We start from the raw sequence: 20335 nt of genomic DNA, 5'->3' as shown, positions 1-20335 counted from the left end.
AAAAGTCTGCGTTTGTCGCATCTTGGCTGTTCATATGCAAAGACAAGGATTTCCTTTAACTTCGGGTAATGCTTTGGTTTTCTTACTTCACAGGCTCGATATATTCGAATAGATGGAAGCGTACCTTCAGCAGAAAGAATCAGCCTTGTCAATCAGTTTCAGAAGGACCCAGATACTAGGGTGGCCATTTTGAGCATTCTGGCTGCGGGCCAGGTAAGGATTAGTCTGTTCATCTTGGCTGTTCATATGCAAAGACAAGGATTTCCTTTAACTTCGGGTAATGCTTTGGCTTTCTTACTTCACAGGCTGTTCAGTATACAGTCTGTTCAATATACAGGATACAACTTGTGAGTTACTGCTTATGGCATTTGAACTGTTAATCTGTATTGCCACTGACTTCTTTTTTTAAAACCCTATGGGCACACTGTAAGGCAAAGAGCTTGGTCAGTGAATTGACAGGTGTCACAGAGACCACTTTGTGTGTGAGAAATTCCAGATGAAACTGCTGAATTAAAGCACTATGTAGAGTTGTACAGTAATATCACCTCTGGTCATTATGCTGATGTTACGCAACAGTTTTTTTGGGGGGTGTCATGATCCTGCAGCAATTAACGTAGCAAATCAGTATAACTAAGGAAAAAGTTAACTAGTTTTTCCCATGGCCTAACCTTGAACAATAACCCGTTCCTATGTTTCGTTATAAGAGGGACGCGGGTGGCACTGTGGGTTAAACCACAGAGCCTAGGACTTGCCGATCAGAAGGTCGGCGGTTTGAATCCCCGCGACGGGGTGGGCTCCCATTGCTCTGTCCCCGCTCCTGCCAACCTAGCAGTTCGAAAGCACGTCAAAGTGGAAGTAGATAAATAGGTACCACTGCAGCAGGAAGGTAAATGGTGTTTCCATGTGCTGCTCTGGTTCGCCAGAAGCGGCTTAGTCATGCTGGGCACATGACCCGGAAGCTGTACGCCGGCTCCCTCGGCCAATAAAGCAAGATGAGCGCCACAACTCCAGAGTCAGCCACGACTGGACCTAATGGTCAGGGGTCACTTTACCTTTACCTTATGTTTCGTTATGGTGTCGTTTCTCACTCCATCAGCATAGGTCAAAGGAGTTCCTTAAATGTAGCATCTCATGACTTGGTCTTCAGTATATACCAATAGACATAAGAATTTTAAGATACGGTATGGGAAATACACGAACATTCCTATTCTGTTCCCTCATAAGTCAGTTTCAGCATTCAGGCCTATATTTAACGAAATGGTTATATAGTTCCCAACAGCTTGTTTGCTTTTCCCAGCTTGGTCTCTGCAGTGGACAGTAGTCTGTTGTAACATGGCTACCACCACAATAAAAGTACAAAGGCATTGTCCCCACACTTGTTTAGGACACATGTCTGTGAACTAATTTTCTGTGTTCAGGGGAATAAACCCATATGGAACCCACATGACTGGGGAGAATTTAGCTCAAGCATAAGAGGGACTGTCCCTGCTCTTGTGCCAGATGACAGGCTGCTGTGAGTCTGGCACAGCTGGCCCAGAAACGAGTGCATTTACAAAAAAATATACATGCTTAACTTAAGGACGTCAGTCTAAGTAGCAGGGTGCCTGCATAAGGTACTCAGGATGGAGCAACTGAGATAAGAAGCCGGTTTTATTGATAAGGTAGAACATAAGAAAAATGCATGATTACTACTGAAGGCTGTTGAGAGGAGAAGGAAGAAGTTCAGAGGAGGGATGAGAAGTGAGATGGCAGTGAGCCCAAACAGTGATGGTTTAGCATTTGCAGGAAAAGGGTGAGTCCGAAAGCGGTGGGAGATGGCAGGAGAGTAAGCAAGGGTGGGAGGAAGTTATGCCTTTCCTTCCGTATGATCTGCCTGAAACTTAAAGAGACCTTAGTGTCAGGCTGTGGCAAGGTTTTGCTGGAAGGGAGGAGTGCAAGGTGGGAGGTGGGCTCCAGGTTGGGAGTTCCTAAACCCAGGCAGGCAGTGGGCGCCAGCAGTAACTGGAAATGCAATTTGTCATAATTCCTTAAACTATGTTGGCTAACCATTTTCAGACTTAACTGAGCCTTCTGAGCCCAAGGCATTACGTGAGGACTCTCTGGCAAAAGCATTAAATACCTTTCCCTTTAGTTGACTCTCCTTTCCAAGCTGGAGCCTTCATTTTTGCCTTTATTTGTAGGGATTAACCTTTACTGCTGCCACTCATGTGGTTTTTGCTGAACTATACTGGGACCCTGGACACATAAAGCAAGCCGAAGACAGGGCGCATCGGATTGGACAGTGCAGTTCTGTGAATATCCATTACCTTATCGCAAATGGGACGCTGGACCCTCTTATGTGGGGAATGTTGAATCGCAAGGTATGTTTTTGCACTTAAACGTTGGCAGACCTCCCTGTCCAGAGCACGGCTCTATGCTACCAACTATAGTAACTTCCTTACATTGTGAGTGCACATACACCCCTATTTTCTAGATTGTCCCCTCCCCTAATTCCTCCTTCCCTAGTCACTTCATATGACTCTTGGTTCTTGGGAGGAGGCATGACTCTGTATCTGAATAAAAGGTCGATAAATGATAGAATTTAAAATCCCTTTGGCTACAGAATTAAACAGAGTTTGTGGGTATTTTTAAGCAGGTTTTTAAAAAAACAAACAGGTAAGTTGAGAATGTCCTGTTAATAAAGTGTGTTTATAAAGCATTAGTACCAAAGCTAAAACTTCCTCAAAACCATTTTAGGTATAAATATATTGGGTAGCATGTGGAAAGTAAAGCCAAAAATCTAGCTTTGATGACTAAAAGGTGAATTTGAAAACATGATGAACTGAACCATTAATAAGAATATAAGGCTGACAAGTAGTTTTGTATCCGTAAACCTGACTCAACAGAGAAGGCAGAGAAGAGACATGACACTTCTTAGAGGTACCAGTACACACAATAAGTTTAAATGAAATTTTGCTTCTCATTTTTTACCTATTTATACCTTGCTTCTATGCATATACTTCTGAAGTGGTTCAGTTTTAAAACCACCATATAAATATCACCACTAAAACACATAGCCAGTGACGCTTTCTAAAATTCACTTTAACAAAAGCCCGTTTCAACAAGTCAGCAACAGATATTATCTATAGCCTATGCTTCCCTTTGATCTGTTTATGGCTGACAGAAGGACTTCTAAAGCACAGTGTCTGGAAACCTCCTAAAACCTGGAACATGAGCTAGTCCTGCTAGTCCTTCTTGTGTACAGAGCGCCATAAATACTGGGAAGGCTGTCAGCCTTGTAGCCATCTGCCCTGTACTTCAGATGGCAGAGAAATCCACAACAGGATTCCCTCAGGTAAACTTAAAGCAGGTGTGGGGAACCTTTGACCCTCCAGATGTTGCTCAACTACTTGGCCATGGGCAATGCCCGTCGCCCCCAAGCAAGCATGGCCAATGGCAGTAAGATAGATAGTAGTAAATAATAAAATACTATTTATTTTAAGACATGTTATTTGTTGTAATACAATTTATTTAGTTCACATAACCAGGGGGCATAGGGCATGCAGTCTGGTTGGAATCTTCACCTTTGGAAATGTAATTGCTTATTTTAGGCGGTTGATGATGAACCGAATGGGTTGGGTAGCAACCCTCGTCACGTGACAGAGGCAGGAGAGCAAAGGACTCTGGGAGGCAGGCTCAGTCCCCTCAGGTTTTTTCTCTCCTGCCTGATGGAACAGATCGTTTCTCAATTGTTTTTTTCCATCCAGAAGTAGAATTGATTTTGCTTCTGAGACAAAGGGGGTGCCTACTGCTGCCCCTGCTCTGGCATTAGAAGAGGCTTAGCAAGTTCATTGGTTTGGGGTAGGAAATAATAGGTTCTGGACCCCAAAACTACTATGCCCCAGCCCTATGCACCACCCTAGACAAGCATGGGATGAAGTTATGTTGTCAAGTGTGAAACCGTTTTTAATCTTTCTGCCTGCAGGCCAATGTTACTGGGACCGCACTAAATGGCAAGAAAGAAAAACTGCAGGCGCAAGAAGGTGACAAAGAGAAGTGGAATTTCTTGAATTTTGCTGAAGCATGGATCCCAAATGAAAATCTAAATGAGATAAAGAATGAAGTTTTATTTACTCACGTAAGTACAAAAAGACGCAGGTGGCGCTGTGGTCTAAACCACAGAGCCTAGGGCTTGCCGATCAGAAGGTCGGCGGTTCGAATCCCCGCAACAGGGTGAGCTCCCATTGCTCGGTCCTGCTCCTGCCAACCTAGCAGTTCAAAAGCACATCAAGTGCAAGTAGGTAAATAGGTACCGCTCTGGCGGGAAGGTAAACAGTGTTTCTGTGCGCTGCTCTGGTTTGCCAGAAGCAGCTTAGTCATGCTGGCCACATGACCCGGAAGCTGTACACCAACTCCCTGGGCCTATAAAGCAAGATGAGCACCGCAACCCCAGAGTCGTCCGCGACTGGACCTAATGGTCAGGGGTCCCCTTACCTTTAAGTACAAAAAGAGATCATGTGTGGTGCTTAACATGTTCACGTATTTCTGAAGTCTGGGCATTCACATGAGATGCGATTTGAATTGCCATTTTGCCAGGACTACATACTTATACTTCCTGCTTTGGTTTGCAGGCATGTTAGTACCTCAGATTCACAGGACATCCTATATGTATCTATATTCTCGTGTTGTTGGACAAGTCTGGGTTGTTTCGCAATTTGATTTTTAAAAATATCTAAAAACAAATTGGACAATTAGCTGTATTCAAATAGCCTGTCCATCTATTCAAAAGACCCAAAACCATGAAACCCACCTGGGACTTCCATTGCCAATAAACACTTTCACATCTTATTGATTATAACAGAAATGTGTATACATGCATACACATGCCCTTCATTTTAGTTTAATTGAAGCCATTTATTTGCTTATTTTGTGCATGAACGTATGTCAATCTGTATGGATACTATCCAGTTGGTACCCGTGCACTTGTCAAAACACTTTCGATCTGGCAGAGAAATCTGCTAATACAGTACAGATATTGCACCATAAGCTTCAAATATCCCCCGGTGTCTACAAAGACTTGGAGACCCACCACCCCCTTTTTCTCCCTTGCGAAATACAAACCGCTGAAGGAGGAATTTGAAAATGGTGCTCTTCCCCGCTTCCTGTTTGAACTCTATGCATTTCAAGGCTCAGATTAATCATACTGGGTCTGGCTTTTACATAAATCCTTTGGAAAAGTGAAGTGTATTTGTGTGTGCCCTTTCTCTCTCTCTCTTTGTCTGAAAGAAGCTGATCTGTGGGAGGGAGGGAGAATTGAGTACATGAATCAGATCACTTCCATGGATGCTAGGGCACCAATTAGAGATACATATGCGCACAAAATAGTAATTTCATGATCACTGCCACAGTCATACTTAGTGCGGCAGTCAACTAAGTTTTACTTAGAGTATAGACCCATTGAAATTAATGACCGTGACTAAGTTCATTATTTATTTTTATGTACTTATTTCTTAAATTTACATACTGCCATTCATCCGAGGGCACAGTATAAAAACACAAAAAAATACATAACACAGTAGCAAACAAAGCAATAAAAAACCCATACACGGACTGTTTTAAAGGCCAAGGATTGTTTAATTAGTCTAAAGCCTAGGAAATGAGGGGTGTTCTCACTTGCTGCCTAAAGATAGGTAATGAAGGTGCCAGGAGAGCCGCCCTAGGGAGAGAATTCCACAAATGAGGAGCCCCCACGGAAAAGGCCTGTCCTCATATGTCCACCCTCCAGACCCCTCATGGAGGGGGCAAATAATGGCCTCTGATGATGATCACAGGGTCCAGGTTGGTTCATATGGAGAGAAATGGTCCCTTGAGTTATTAACTTCATTCATTTCAGCAGATCTATTCTCAGTAAACTTACCCTTGATAATTTTTTGTAGTAAAGAAAATTTGCTTGATTCACTTGTGAAATGTTGCTTCTGATCTCTGCTTCGTAATACAGCTGCCTACCAAAATAATTTGGTGAGTGGTTGTATGAGTGTTTGGAAGTTGTTCCTTCAGTTTATATCAGCTATTGTAATTTGATTCCAAAATCTCATCAACAGTTTGTGAACTGACTAGGAGTTTGCTATAACTTCTGTGTGAATACATTCATTTCATACTTTTTAGGGTTGTTGGTTGTTTTTTTTAAAAAAAACCCCTATAGATTTATTATGGTGCTAACTCACCTGGGATTTTGCCAGGTCACTGGTTACTACTGTGCAGCAAATGTAGTGCATCCTGCTGCCATTTATCAGTACAGTGGTGCCTCGCAAGACGAAATTAATTCGTTCTGCGAGTTTTTTCGCCTTGCGAATTTTTCGTCTTGCAAAGCACGGTTTCGGAAAAGTTTTGGAAAAGCTTCAAAAATCACCAAAGTCTTCAAAAACCTCAAAAAAGGCTACTACACCGCGTGCTATGAATTGCTCCTCGAAGTCAAGTCGCAACTGTATTAACGGTTTTAAGAAAAAGGAAACAAACTTGCAAGACGTTTTCATTTTGCGAAGCAAGCCCATAGGGAAATTCGTCTTGCGAAGCAACTCAAAAAACCAAAAAACCTTTCGTCTTGCGAGTTTTTTGTCTTGCGAGGCATTCGTCTTGCGAGGTACCACTGTATATCATACCCAAAAAGGATCCTCAACAGATTTGGTACAGCCAAAACCCACTTCTTAAAGCAGTAGCCTCAATGTAAATATGGATAATACCCTTGGAATGACTGCAGAGAGGTTCACCGCTCTGTGCCAGACTAATTTGAGTACTCAATATGTTGTCTGTATGATACATCAATTAGCCTGTGGCTTTATAAGGCAGTTCGGTTAATCTTAAATACAGAAAGGCTGCATGTGCATACGCTGCCAGATTGGATACGTATAACCTTTTGCTTTAATATGCAGAAATGGCTTTGCAGTTAGGTGGTTCATTTAAGCATAATGCAAGAAGGGGGAGATTTGTTCTTGGGTTTCAGGTTCTGAGACCCGAGATGGCATGCAAATCCAAAGCAATTTAACATGACTCCAACTGTGTTATAATAACCAAAATGGCAATTAAAGTTAATATGTTTTTGACTGTGTGATTCCTTTGACCAAGCTGGGAACATTAATCATTTGCATGCAGTTACAGTATTGTGAAGATCTATTTAGCCTATAAGTCAAGTAAGAACCGTTTGTAAACTGCAAAAATAACTCTGGACTTTGGCTGGGATGGGGATATTGGCTACCATTCTGGAACGAGCACCATGCCTCTCTTCTCTTCCATGCAACCACAATTAGAAGCTTTCACCTTCACCTTTTGTTTAACCATAGCTTAGTATGTCATCCAAGCTATTACAGTGGTACCTCAGGTTAAGTACTTACCGTAATTCGTTCCGGAGGTCTGTACTTAACCTGAAACTGTTCTTATCCTGAAGCACCAGTTTAGCTAATGGGGCCTCCTGCTGCCGCCGCACCGCCAGAGCACGATTTCTGTACTTATCCTGAAGCAAAGTTCTTAACCTGAAGCACTATTTCTGGGTTAGCGGAGTCTGTAACCTGAAGCGTATGTAACCTGAGGTACCACTGTATTCATCTTAACTGGGGTTTGTTGAAACAAACCATTTTTATAAACCGTGGCTGAAAGCTGACTTATTCCAAACAAACAAAATTGTTACATTTAACCACTGTTTGTCAGGTTTTGATGACTCGAGAAGCTGTAATTAATCCAAAAATCACACTGAAACCTTCTAAACACCTTGAAGCCATACCAGAGCAGGTGAAGGGCAACACAAGACCTCAAGGGGGGGGGAGGCTAGGCTTGTTCCCATCATAATAATCTCAAAATTGGGAAGCTCAGGCCTCAGGATTTCTTTACATGTCCCTCAAGACTTTCAGTAGGCCATACCTCTCACTGGTCCTGCCCCTCCTCAAGTGGCAATGTATCTTACTTGTCTTGCTGTTGGGTGAAAGCTCTGGTTTTTGTGTAGCTGGAATGTAGTCTACTGTATAAAGGGAAGCCACATTTACTGCTCAGGCCACTTTTGCTCCCATCTTCCACTGGCATGGGCCCCCAGGATAATGCTGTCCTTGGACTGAAAAAGCTTTTCTGCCTTTGCAATAAATTTTACTCAGAGTAGACCCATTGACTTAATGGGCCTAACTTATGTTTATTGATTTCTGCGTGGCTGCCATGAGTAAAATGTAGTTGAATACCATGCCAATCCCATGATTTTATCATGACACCAGGCTTCAACCATTGGCTTCACTGCAGCAGTTGAAGCTGGTGTTGTACCTTGCTGGTCTCCCATGTAGCATCCGACTTTCTCAGTAGCATGAATCAAATTAATAAAATTAAAATTCATAAACTAAATTAATGCATTTAACGCATACCTGATAATGTGTCTTTCATGGGAAGCCATATCTTAGCAAGACAGAACATAAACTTTTTTGAGTGTTGCACTGACAGCTTGCCAGAAATAATAAACGCAACAATAGGTTAGGAAGTAGTCTAGAATCCACCAGATTGGAATATTGGTCCTAATAATTTTCTTGATATGTCAAGTTTTTCCTCTTAAAATTTGCTGTATTAAAAGACTACCTGTTGGGGAAACGCTGCAGTTGGGAAGGTTAATAAATTAAGAAATGGAAGAATGAGACAATAGTTTGCAATGAAAGAGATGTAATGGGTGTTTTATTATCTGCCCTAGTTTGAAAAGGAAAAGCAGCATGATATTCGTGCCTTCCTTTCACCAAAACCAAATGCTGAAAAAAAGCGAAAAACTCTGTCTTGTGATAAGGCTTCAGGCTTCAGTCCAGCTTCTTCTCAAGCCTCCATTGAGAAGGACCAGGCAAATGGTGGTTCTTTGGACTCTGAGGAACTCATTGAGAAGGATTTGCTTTGTAGAGAAGCAAAGAGACCAAGAGCTTTACTGCCATCGACTCCAAAGAGCTCTCCTGAGAAGAGGAGGAACTCTTCATTTGGAAAAACAAACCTTCCCGTTACAGAAGAAACAACACAAGAAGGTTTTGGCACACCGTTACCTAATTCAAGCAAAGGATGCCCTTCTGAGGCAACCTGGCGCTGCAGCCTCTGCACTTTCAGTAATAATTCACTGCTGCCTTATTGTGAAATGTGTGAATCTCCTCGGAGAAAGAACAGTAAGTAAGCCCCTGTGCTCCAATTAAGATCTCCTTTCTTTTTTTAAAAAAAGCCATTTTTAAAAATGGCATGAGATGCTTAAAAATATGAAGTATTTGAGGGAAAACCTGTGACTATTTGTCTTAAAATTTTCAGAAAAAGCTTCCAAAATCTTCACTTTGCCTATAAATTATAACATGCCATACATTCAGTGGCAATGGGTGCCTCTGATATTACCGTGGTGTAAATGTAATGCTTTGTAGTAGAAGTTCAATTTCCTTGGCACCTTACTTTTCCCAGTCCTCTTCAGGAAATAACACTTCTTTCCACAAGTCCATGAAACACGTGTATTTTATTACTATTCTTGGTCAGACAATGCACTGTAGCTATCTCACTTAATTACCTTATTATAAGATGGGTCATTTTATTGGAAATCGACTTTGAAAGGATATATGGCATTTTATATTTATAAAGGATACCTAACATCCCTAAATCCAAAATTAAATTTATATAAGGTTTTGTTCATTTTTTTAAGTTTGGATTTTATCTGCATGTTGTTTGCCATATGTCCACCTTGTACACAGAGAAGCTCATTGCCTTCCTACCTCTACCTCTGTTTGAACCTCCCAAACAGGGCTGTCAAATCTACCACACTTTACTGTTGCAGCTGCAGAATTCTCTGCCCCCCAGACTGAATTTGTTTTTCAGTATAAGGGCTTGGATCCAAAGCTCTCCCCTGCCTGCACAGGCAGAACAGCATTTCAGCCTGTACAAGAAGACTTCATGATGGCTCCCAGTCTCCCTCTTCCTGCTGCAGCCCTTATCCCATAGCACCTCCCATATCTAATTCTTCTCTTGAGGGCCTCAAACACACTGGAGCAGGTTTCTGATGGACTAACAGTGGGAAAGAGGGGAGAAGGTCTTCATTTCAGGAATGAAGCTTGTTTCGCACACATTAGGATCAAAGCCAAGGTTGCTGTTCATGAAGCCTATGCAGTGAGTTGCCAATCATGTGGCAGCAACCAAACATAAAAGTTTTTTCTGCATTGGGTGACTGTATAGCATCATCCTGTCTAATGCCACTCTGTACTAGGAGGTAAAGAGTCAGCAGGCACAAGCTATGGCCTTCTCTATGGAGAATTGTCTATATAATTGGTTGTGTTGGCAACTCTTCTTTTAAGAGCTAACTAGTGGACTTTGCTAGGAATGCGCTGTAGGCTTTGCTGTTACCTATCGACCTGTGTGTAAGGGAGGGTTTGCTACTGTTTTTGTGGTGTTTGTTTTGTTAACATGTATAGGTATAAAGAACGAAAGCGAGATCAGCAATTTTGTTTCTCCGGGGATTGGGGAAGAAAGCGCAGCCCCAGAGATTATAAACCTTAATGATGCAGGAGGAACAGCCCATAAAAGTTGCCGGAGAAATATCCTAGAGCAACCACTGACTGGGATGTCCAGTGGAACGAAGGAAGACATAAATGAGCATTCTAACTGTTGTGAACAAGAGCTCAGAGTGGGTAAGGAAAACTGATTTCCTTCTGGAGCATAGCTACCTTGTGGTGAGCATGTCATTCTGTGTATCAACTAACATTTTATTGTGTATTCCCACTCTCGGGGGGATCAGTACATGCAGAATATTGCAAGAGCCCCAGAAGTGGGGATCAAAGGGGGATATTCAACTAAGTTTTGTTCAGAGTAGACCCAGTGATATTGATAAAAATGACTAAGTTCAGTATGTTGAATGCCACCCACAATGTGTGTGTGTGTGTGTGTGTGTGTGTGTGTGAATAAAATATGCCTTATATATACATCTCTGAGATCACAAATAATTCTGCACATGAAAAAAGCCTTGTGAGAGTTCAGAGATGGTGAAGCAGTTGCTCCCAGTAGATTTGGGGGTTCTTTACAGAATTGTGGTTTCTATTCTAGCAATTTGGGCGTATTATGAACAACGTTTTTAATATGTGCTTCTTTAAGGAAAATTTTTGTAAACAATTAAAGTTTACGTTTAGCAAAGTGAGACAAAGTTAAAAAAATGTGCCACGAAACGCTCTGCTGTTTAATATAGAAAACCAATCAAGGGTCCGTTTGCCCACACCCTCACTCCCAAAGGCCACTGCTGAGACTTGGACCTGGCACAAGTTGCCTCGAGACTCTGCTATGCCAGTGTTTCATGTCTCACTTGTGTTTGGCACAACTGTCTTACACAAAAGTGATTATGCCACGAGATTGCCATGCTGGTTCATAAAAACTAAAGCTTGACACAAACTGGTGGTGGAGGAGGAGTGAGAGCTTTCCTGCTCATTGGGTAGAGCATGCCTGTGCTATATTGTCTAATCTGCCCTAAGGAGAAGAAAGGGGAATGAGTTTTGATGAAAGTCATTTCACCTTTATTTATAGAGCATACAGAAGACTCGGAATCATTCCCAGCATATTTTGGCCTGAGGTTCTGTGCAAGTAGGAACACAGACAGAATTCACGTCTACACAGTGGTAGGGTGCTGCTGCTGTTGTTTGCTTCAGTCCAACCTGGAAGATTATGCAATGGTTCCTGCCCTTTTCTCCCTTCTGTAGCCTGCTGTTCTTTCCCAAAAGACATTCCTAAGGACTGAAGGACCCCCTGAAAGGGGATGCAGCATGGGAAGTTGTGACAGGAAGGGGGATTGGCAGTATTTGCTATAAAACACAACTCAAAACTGCATTCAGAAGAACATGGTAAAGCCTTGCTAGTTTGATGCCTTGTTTATTTGCAGGAGTGGGATGCGTTGCTTCACGGCTTCCCCTTGCTCCGTAACAAGTTGTAAGCCTGGGGAATTTGTCATGAAGCAAGGGCAAGTCATGAAGTAACGCACCCCGCACCTGCAAATAATCAAGGCATCAAACCAGCAAAAACTTTACAATATTCTTTTGAGTGCAGTTTTGAGTTGTGTTTTATAGGAAGAGGGATTTGGCAGAAATCAAAGGGGACACCATGAGAGGAGAGGATTGGCAGAAATTGGGGACATATCCCATGAAAGCAAAATTGCCTTTGCGGTCATGCTGGTCCCTGTTAGATCCAAGTCATTGCGTTCACTGTTGTATTGGGAGCTTCTGTCCTAACAATGGGGAAAACACACTACAAATAACTTGTTTGTTCATGGCCTGTTGTTGGGTTCTTCTCTCTCTCTCAGTGTAATATATTTAATGTGGTTTAAAGTAGGCTTCTTTTCTGTAGAAATGAAAAATTATCAGTACATCCTAGAGTAGGTTAAAATGGTCTTATGCTGTAGGACCATCTGTCATTGTCTCATCATCTTTGATGTCATGGGATGGTTCATAAACATTTCTACTGCTCAGGGCTAAGGTATCAGCAAACTAGAATGTTGGCAGTGCAACTGCAGTGAGGCAAATGATAGGTCCATGAATTTTTTTGTTGGTTTATTGTAAGAAGCAGTTCTGATGAGTAATTGAAGATAAATTTATGGTAGGAAAATCACCAACTTCCTTGAAACCTTCAGATAACCGAATACCTTCTTGATTTAGGAGACTTAAAAACATTTATTTGATCCATCTAGGATGGGGAGCCCCTGAATTGTAACTTCATTCCGCTGGATATAAAATTGGATAACTGGGAAGATTTACCAGCATGCTTTCTGCAAAAACAGAACCGTTCATTGGTAAGATCAATTGCTGCAGTTATAAATAATGCCCAGGGTGTATGCTTGCAGTTTTCCATTTAAGTAACAAAATGTTCTGCCTTGGTGTCAGGTTTTCAATTATTAGCTAGGCATATACAGATCTTAATTGCTTTTTTTAGTGGAATGTGTTTCTTGGGGGGGAGGAATATCACACTTCCCTTGTCTGTGCATATACTCAAGTGCATAATTAAATTGCCCATCTGCAGAATTAGGAACTCAATTCCGTTGTCAGTCATCAGTCATTTTTTTAGAAAAATAATACTTTAGCACTGCAATATAATGGGTAGAGAAAAGGTTTAAAAATAAAACAGTAAGACTTCACAGGGTGCATGCAAATAACATTAAGAATTAACTTTTGTTCCTGTTCATTTTGGTTTTAAACTGTTAACACATTCCAGCCAGGAAAACGCATCAAGATGGGTACAAAACAGGGCTATGGTGGGGTGGGGGGTCAGTGTTCTAAACTCCCGCTGTTCTAGGCACATTCCGCACTTCCAGCTACTCAGAGACTGGAGAATAGACCCTCTTAAGAATATTAGGGAGGTGGGCAGGGGAAGGAGTAGACCATGTGAAAAGTGAACATAATATTTTAGCTGCAGTTCATTCATTTTCAGCTTTGTATTCTTGTTATAAAAAAGCACGCCTAGACACATTGTTGTGCCCATAACCTAGGTTTAAGGTGCCATTTAGCTCCTAGCTAACTTTCAGTACAGTGGTATACATGTCTACTCAAAAGTAAGTTTCTTTGTGTTTAATAGGGCTTAGTACCAGGTAGTTGAATACAGGATAGAAGCTTAGGCTTTTGTTCAGTTGCTGTTGGGAGAAAATGATTCTTGTGCCTTTAACAGCTGTATGGCAAGCACAAATTCAACAGGTTAAGTATTTTCTAGTATGGAAATACAGTTATGACAAGATGTACAGGTTCCACCTATTTGCTGCTTTCTTTGTTTTATTTTGCTGCCTGCCAGCCACCTAGATCAATTCGCAAGCAGCTACATGAGATTGGGGTGGGGGAAGAAGCATGGGAATTGTCTGTCACTCATTTTGCTGCCTGCCAGGCAGATGGAACAGGCAGCAGGCAGCTGCCTGAGGAACTTTTTGAAAATGTGAGGGTGGGGAAAGAAATGTTGGGTCTTCTTTGCAGCTGTGCTTGTTTTGCTGCCAGGAGGAGCACACAACTGTTTGAGAGGGGCCTCAATATGAGAGCAGGGGGAGGATTTGGCAAAATTTCTTGTTTCTGCTGCATGCCATATACACTCCTAATTTAGAGAGGTTGGGAGATAACATTCAGTCTCAAGCATCACACTAGTATGGGCCTGTACTTTTGTGAGTTATCTTGTATGCATTCTCTGTGTATTTTCTTATATTTATGCTCCATAAAGATACTTTTAAAAATATATTGCCAGCCAGCATTAAATATGTCTTCTGGAATATAGTGTGTGAAGAACTCTCAAAGAGCAAGAGCTTACAGGTATCAGACTTTATTATGTTTTGTATTTTCTCCTCCAGATAATGAGGTTTGTAAGAGAATGGAGTAGTCTAACAGCCATGAAGCAGAGAATTATCAGGAAAAGTGGCCAGCTATTTTCTAGCCCCATTCTTGCTGCTGAAGAGCTGTTGTCAAAACAACAAGCCAAGCTCAGCAGTACCAAACGGTGTGTGCTAACAGCCTCTTTTTCACTCTGGTAGAGGGATGGGAAATAAATCACCTCAATGATGCAAACATGATTTAAATTACAAGCTAGTTTTAGCTCTGTTGGTTTGATATAGTAGGCTCTTCATGATTTCGCATGATAAAATGTGGGGAACAGTGAGAGAAATAGGTTTCGCAAAAACAGTGCCAAAGGATTCAGAACTCAAGAATCCCTATGTTATTACAATAGAAAATTAAGTAATTCATCACCCTGATGATAGTATTCATATCAATGTAATAATGGATCTTATTTAAAATAGAACAGAGAAAGCTGCTGGAAATGATAGTTTTCCAGATTGCATTGGAAAACAGGGATTACCTTGAGGTGGGCATTTCCTCAAGAATTCTGCATCTCAGTGTTTTGCATTGACCCACAGACTAAAAAAGAAATGTTTCCCATGTTTCTAGGTACATAACAAAAGAGGATGTAGCAAAAGCTTCACTCAAGAAGGCTGACAGTACTGGGGGCAGTGTTCGTATAGTTCCTAAAAAAAACCCAGTTGCCTTAAATGCCCACACTGCCTCTGCTGGGGAAAAGGACAGCAATTCTACAAAGTAAGTTTCAAGTATGCAAGGTAACACTGATTTCAGTAGGTTGCATCTGCTAATGCAGTGAGACTTCCTCCCCTATCCTTGATCTAGAGGCTCTCCATACAGCTTTTTTGGAGTGCATTGGGGGGGATGCAGGCTAGAGGACGTTCCTTTGCTCTGGTCGAATGTGCAAAAGAAATGGCAACATTGGAGAAAGCCCCATGTCCCTCATTTTCAAACTGTTAGTCAGTTCTTGACAGCTGGGCACCTTTGTTAATCAAAACTGATCTTTATCTAACATTAAAGTAGTTTCCCATTACAACTGCCATTAGCCCCAGTGAGCGTCACCAACGACCAGGGATGATAGTAGTTGTCTTTGCAAATGAAGCGGTGGAAAAGTTAAATGAACCCTTTAGTGTAGGATGAGGGCCAATAAATTGAAGCTGAATCCAAACAAAATGGAAGTACAGTGGTACCTCGGGTTACATACGCTTCAGGTTACAGACTCCACTAACCCAGAAATAGTACCTCGGGTTAAGAACTTTCCTTCAGGATGAGAACAGAAATCATGCTACGGCGGCAGTGGGAGGCCCCCATTAGCTAAAGTGGTGCTTCAGGTTAAGAACAGTTTCAGGTTAAGAACAGACCTCCGGAACAAATGAAGTACTTAACCCGAGGTACCAGTGTACTTTTGGTGGGTGGTACATCTGTTCAGGGTGGTGGTGTTCTGAATGGCACTGTGCTCCTCTTAAAATAGATGTCTGCAACATGAGGGTGCTTATAGACCTAGCTATTGAAGTTCCAGTGGCATCTGTAACTTGAAGCATCTTTCTGCAGCTGAGTAGTCTCACTGTGGCCCTTCCTAGACAGAGAGCTTTGTGATGGTTATCTATGCCCTGGTAACCTCCAGGCTAAATTACTGCAATGTGTTGTTAATGGAGCTGTCTTTGAAGACAGCCCAGCAATTGCAATTGGTGAGAAAGACAGCAGCAAAGTTAATAACTGGGATTGTTTGCCAGGAGCGTATCATGGACATAGAAAACTGCTTATGCCGAGACAGGTAATTGGTCTTCTTGGCCAGTAATTTTGACATTGACTGGCAGCAGCTCTCTAGCACTTCGGATAGAGAAGTCTCCTCCAGCCCTACCTGAAGATGCCATGGATTGAATCTGGGAGTTTGTGCATCCAAAGCAGACATTCTACTACAGAGTTTTTGGTGGTTTTAATTAGTATTTTGGTTAAAAGGAAAATACTTTAGTGGTATAATAAAAAGAGAATTCCTTGTGTGCCTATGATCCATGTTGGGGCTAGAACTCTTTAGTGATAGAGCCCCAGCAGGGATTTAAAATCACAAAACATGCAGCAAAGCTTGGAAATACAAGCTGTTAGAAGGGGATATTTTAAAGGTTCAAGTTCCCACTTCCCTTAGCTTAGAAAGAGACCACGTTTGGCAAGTTAAAAGATGGTTTACTTACAAACTTCTCAAAGGTTAGATTCATGTGCTCTTCCGTACAGCAGCAAGAAAAGATAGGCTAGGTTAGTTCCAAGGTGTAAATGTTTCTATATTGTTTGTACAGAAACACAAAGCTGTCTTGCTAAAGCCACATGGTCTAGGCTTAGAGCAACCAGCCCAGACATCCTTACTGGTAGGGTTCACATGGTGTAAAGTGAGAGATCAGAGAGTTTGAAAGCCCTTGCTCCCAAGGTGAGTGGGTGTGACTTAGCATGACAGCTTACTCTGTGGTCCTAACACTTTCATGCATTAATTGGAGTTACTATATGAGACGGGATACATCCCAGAGTTTTGACCCTTATGCTTGCTGGTGCTTAAAGAACTCTATTGATTCCTGGTCTGTTTCTGAAGTGCTGATGCTTACCTTCAAAGCGTACACAATGTGGACCTGAAGGAATGCCTACACCTATATGTGCCTGTACATTTGTCACCTTCCAAGAGCCTCTGGTTAACTTCCCTATCTTAAGATGAAGCAGGTGGCAACTGAGAGAGCACATTCTTGCTCGTAATGCCTGAGCATTACCAGAGAGACTTACCTGGCAGCATTTTTTATGTCTTCAGTGCAAGGTGACCTTTTTTATTTTCCCAGGCTTTTAACTCTGGTTATGTTAAGCTTCTTCGACTTCTTCCCCACCCCCTTCTATTGTATAATTGAAATTTAATTATGGAAGGTGCCCTAAAAACTTAATGGTGGGTTACAAATTCTTTAAAATAAAAAAACAAAATGGGGAAATTGTTCTTGCACCCAAATAACTGACCTGTTTTATCTTTAGGTTGGCTTCAGAAGATGGGAACTGCCCAGCCCTCATATCAGGCTCTAGTCAGGCTGATTCTGTTGAGGAGCCCACCTTAGGCAAAGGCTACTTGCAAGCTGTAGATAATGAAGGAAATCCACTTTGTCTTAGCTGCCAAATGCCAGCAGTCCAGATTGACCAGAATTCCACCTCAACTGCCTGTGACACACGGTTTTGTTCTCATAAGTGTCATGATAACTTCTTATTTCGCACTAGCCAAAGCTACTTGAGAACTAAAGTATTTGAGATAGAACATGGGGTTTGTCAGAAGTGTTGTCTGAATGCCCAGGAACTCTACCTTTGTGTCAGAGATGCCCCAAAGAATCACCGTAAAAATCTTCTGGAGAGCTCCTGGATGTCCAAGCTTCCTTTAGCTCAGGTAAAATGTGCTGTTGGATTTAGTCAGTTACCAATCAGGAATAGGGAACTGGATCCAAGCTACTTTGAACAGGTGGGTGGGATCCCCCACCTGTCAGCCAACTCAGATATGACATCAGGTGATTCAATTTCAAAGGAAGAATCTTAAGCCATAGCTGTAAAGATTCCTTGCATTCAGTGCTGAGCTTCAGGCCTCACTTTCTGCAAGTAAAAGTTTGTGAGCATGTTATGTTATAAAATCACCTCCTCCTTTAGAAGATGAAGGCTTATGGCTCTTGAAGCCTTTCAAAGCCAGTATTTGCATAGTCCAACTATCAGCACGCAAACCCAGCCTGTCACCTGTATTCTGCCAGCAAACTACACTGTGAAGACACAGTTTGTTGTTACAATTGTTTAAACTGGTTTAACACTATTTCCAAGAACCTAAAAGGCTAAATTTCAAAAGGTGTTAAAGAGTATCACTTGATCTTAACACTAGGTTCATTATAACTTGTCAACTTCCTCTTCTCTAATCTAAGAACAACAGACCTGGTCCAATAGCCACCACATGTATATTTATTTACCTTTTGCTCTTTACATATGTATCTAAAACCATTAACATTTTGAACAACTTTAGTTAGATGACACCCTATTTCATGTTCATAGAACCAAGAGTTGGGGTATGATCCCCCCCCCCCCCAATACATATTGATATTCTGGTAGTAAGGATGTGTGTACTAGCTACATTTAGAAGTCCATGTTCAGATCTTCTGGAGGATTGACAACAAGCTGTATGTGTCTATGCACCATCATTTTTCCTCATGGCTTTAGATTAACAGAACCACAGTTTGGCATTACATCTGAACTGGCAAACTGTAGTTTTTGTGATTCCTTCAACTAGGATTGTTAATTGTTGTTTGGATGTTATGGCAGATTGGTTTGACTAACCAGTAAGTGTTTGATTAAGCCAGGTGTCAAGGAACTGCCATCGGCTCAGGAGCGAGAGGGGGAAAGCCAGATGGATTACAGAGAGCCCCCAAAGATCATGGGAAGCAGCACCTCCTCAGCGGAGGAGAGTAACTACGCCTCCAGTGGAGAGGAGCTTCAGGGCTCGGAGGAGGCGAGGCGGTGCCAGGACACCTTGCCTGGGCAAAGCGGGGAGGAGAGAGGTCCTCCGTTACCCACACCCTCCCTGCGCAGTAGACTTCCACGCTGAGAGGGTAGGCGCAGATTGGGCGTCAAGAAACTACTCTGCTGGGGAAGGTTTAAGGACCGCCCACTCACAGATTCTGCCAGTGAATGAGCCAGCCACGGGAGAGTGGCGCTCTGCACAGAGAAAGTTTATTTTGGCATCAAAAGCAAGGCTCCACAGCCGAGCAGGGAGGCATTTGCCTACTTGCTCTTGAGCAACCCCTTGGTACCTTAACACCAGGCATAGGCAAACTCTGCCCTCCAGATGTTTTGGGACTACAACTCCCATCATCCCTAGCTAACAGGGCCAGTGGTCAGGGATGATGGGAATTGTACTCTCAAAACATCTGGCGGGCTGAGTTTGCCTATGCCTGGATTAAGCCAAATCATGAGAGGAGGTAGAAAGGTATGTACAAGCTCGTTCCTAATTGGTAAAGGCTTAGTAGCTTATCTAATGTCCTATCTAATTGCAGTTAAATGAAATTATACAGAACCCAACTGAAGGTCAGTTCTGGCAAGTGGATCATATAAAGCCAGTTTATGGTGGAGGAGGACAGTGTTCCCTGGAAAATCTTCAAACATTGTGTACGGTTTGCCACAAGGAGGTGAGTACAGAATACTCTGACACAACCCTTCAACATTATGCAGGTTGTTGTTTAGTCGTGTCCAACTGTTCGTGACCCCATGGACCAGAGCATGCCAGGCACTCCTGTCTTCCACTGCCTCCAGCAGTTTGATCAAACATTATCCTTAGACCTATTTATTCTTTGCCCTGTAGTCAATTTCTCTACCAGTTATTCTTTTGCATTTCCTTGATTCTTAAAAGTTGGCAAATTCTCTCATTTGCCAAGCAGATAACTGCGCTCCGAAGGTTATTTACTTTAGATGCAATGCAGTTCTGTAATGCAGGTAGACAATATATGTTAGACCATCTTAAAAGTTACCACTTTTGCAGTCTAATCAAGATGCTGTAATCAGTGCCAGTTTCTCTGTACAGTATATGTTGATATGAAATGCATTTTATCTAATTATTCTCTTCTTTTCAGAGAACAGCAAAGCAAGCCAAGGAAAGAAGTCAAATGAAAAGAAAATCTATAGCTTTAAAGTATGGATCTGATATTACCAATTTTTTTGTGAAATTATGAAGCTCAAATAATTCAGATGTGTAGCTTATGTGTAGTTCATCAAACTGATTAATCATGCACCTTAATAAACTAATGGGTTGACTTTTAGTGGGATTGTCCTAAACCAATCACCTAGCTTTTTCTAAGGCTAGATACTGGAGTTATCATGGCAGATAAATGTTGAGAAAGGCAACATTATACATGCAGACGCATCTCTACCTACATCTTTGGCATTTTAAAGTTTTGTACTTTCTTAGTTCAAGGTTTGGAACGTAAAATTGCATTTGACAGTGATAGACCAATAAAAATTAATGATTGTTCCCCAAACTGTATTAG

General features: G+C 41.9%; 1 protein-coding gene across 6 annotated transcripts in view; it reads left to right on the top strand.

The window, feature by feature from the left end:
* Positions 1 to 20326, top strand: part of ZRANB3 (zinc finger RANBP2-type containing 3) — a 43780-nt gene extending 23454 nt beyond the window's left edge. For 5 of the 6 annotated variants that reach the window (XM_077935569.1, XM_077935542.1, XM_077935547.1 and 2 more), the window contains exons 10-20: positions 94 to 213; positions 2181 to 2360; positions 3965 to 4117; positions 8693 to 9143; positions 10422 to 10637; positions 11521 to 11612; positions 12674 to 12775; positions 14306 to 14451; positions 14898 to 15044; positions 17307 to 17706; positions 18656 to 19485. In XM_077935569.1, coding sequence (XP_077791695.1) covers positions 94 to 213; positions 2181 to 2360; positions 3965 to 4117; positions 8693 to 9143; positions 10422 to 10637; positions 11521 to 11612; positions 12674 to 12775; positions 14306 to 14451; positions 14898 to 15044; positions 17307 to 17706; positions 18656 to 19090 — 2442 coding nt within the window. In that variant the 3' untranslated portion in view covers positions 19091 to 19485. Of the gene's footprint in view, positions 1 to 93; positions 214 to 2180; positions 2361 to 3964; positions 4118 to 8692; positions 9144 to 10421; positions 10638 to 11520; positions 11613 to 12673; positions 12776 to 14305; positions 14452 to 14897; positions 15045 to 17306; positions 17707 to 18655; positions 19486 to 19921 lie in introns of those variants that run through there. The other variant, XM_028744786.2, reaches the window with a different exon arrangement.
* The last annotated feature ends 9 nt before the right edge of the window (positions 20327 to 20335 follow it).

This window comes from Podarcis muralis, chromosome 1 (assembly GCF_964188315.1).
Source record: "Podarcis muralis chromosome 1, rPodMur119.hap1.1, whole genome shotgun sequence".
NCBI lineage: Eukaryota > Metazoa > Chordata > Lepidosauria > Squamata > Lacertidae > Podarcis > Podarcis muralis.
Note: the sequence above shows the minus strand (reverse complement) of the source record. Positions and strands in the feature narration are given on the sequence as shown.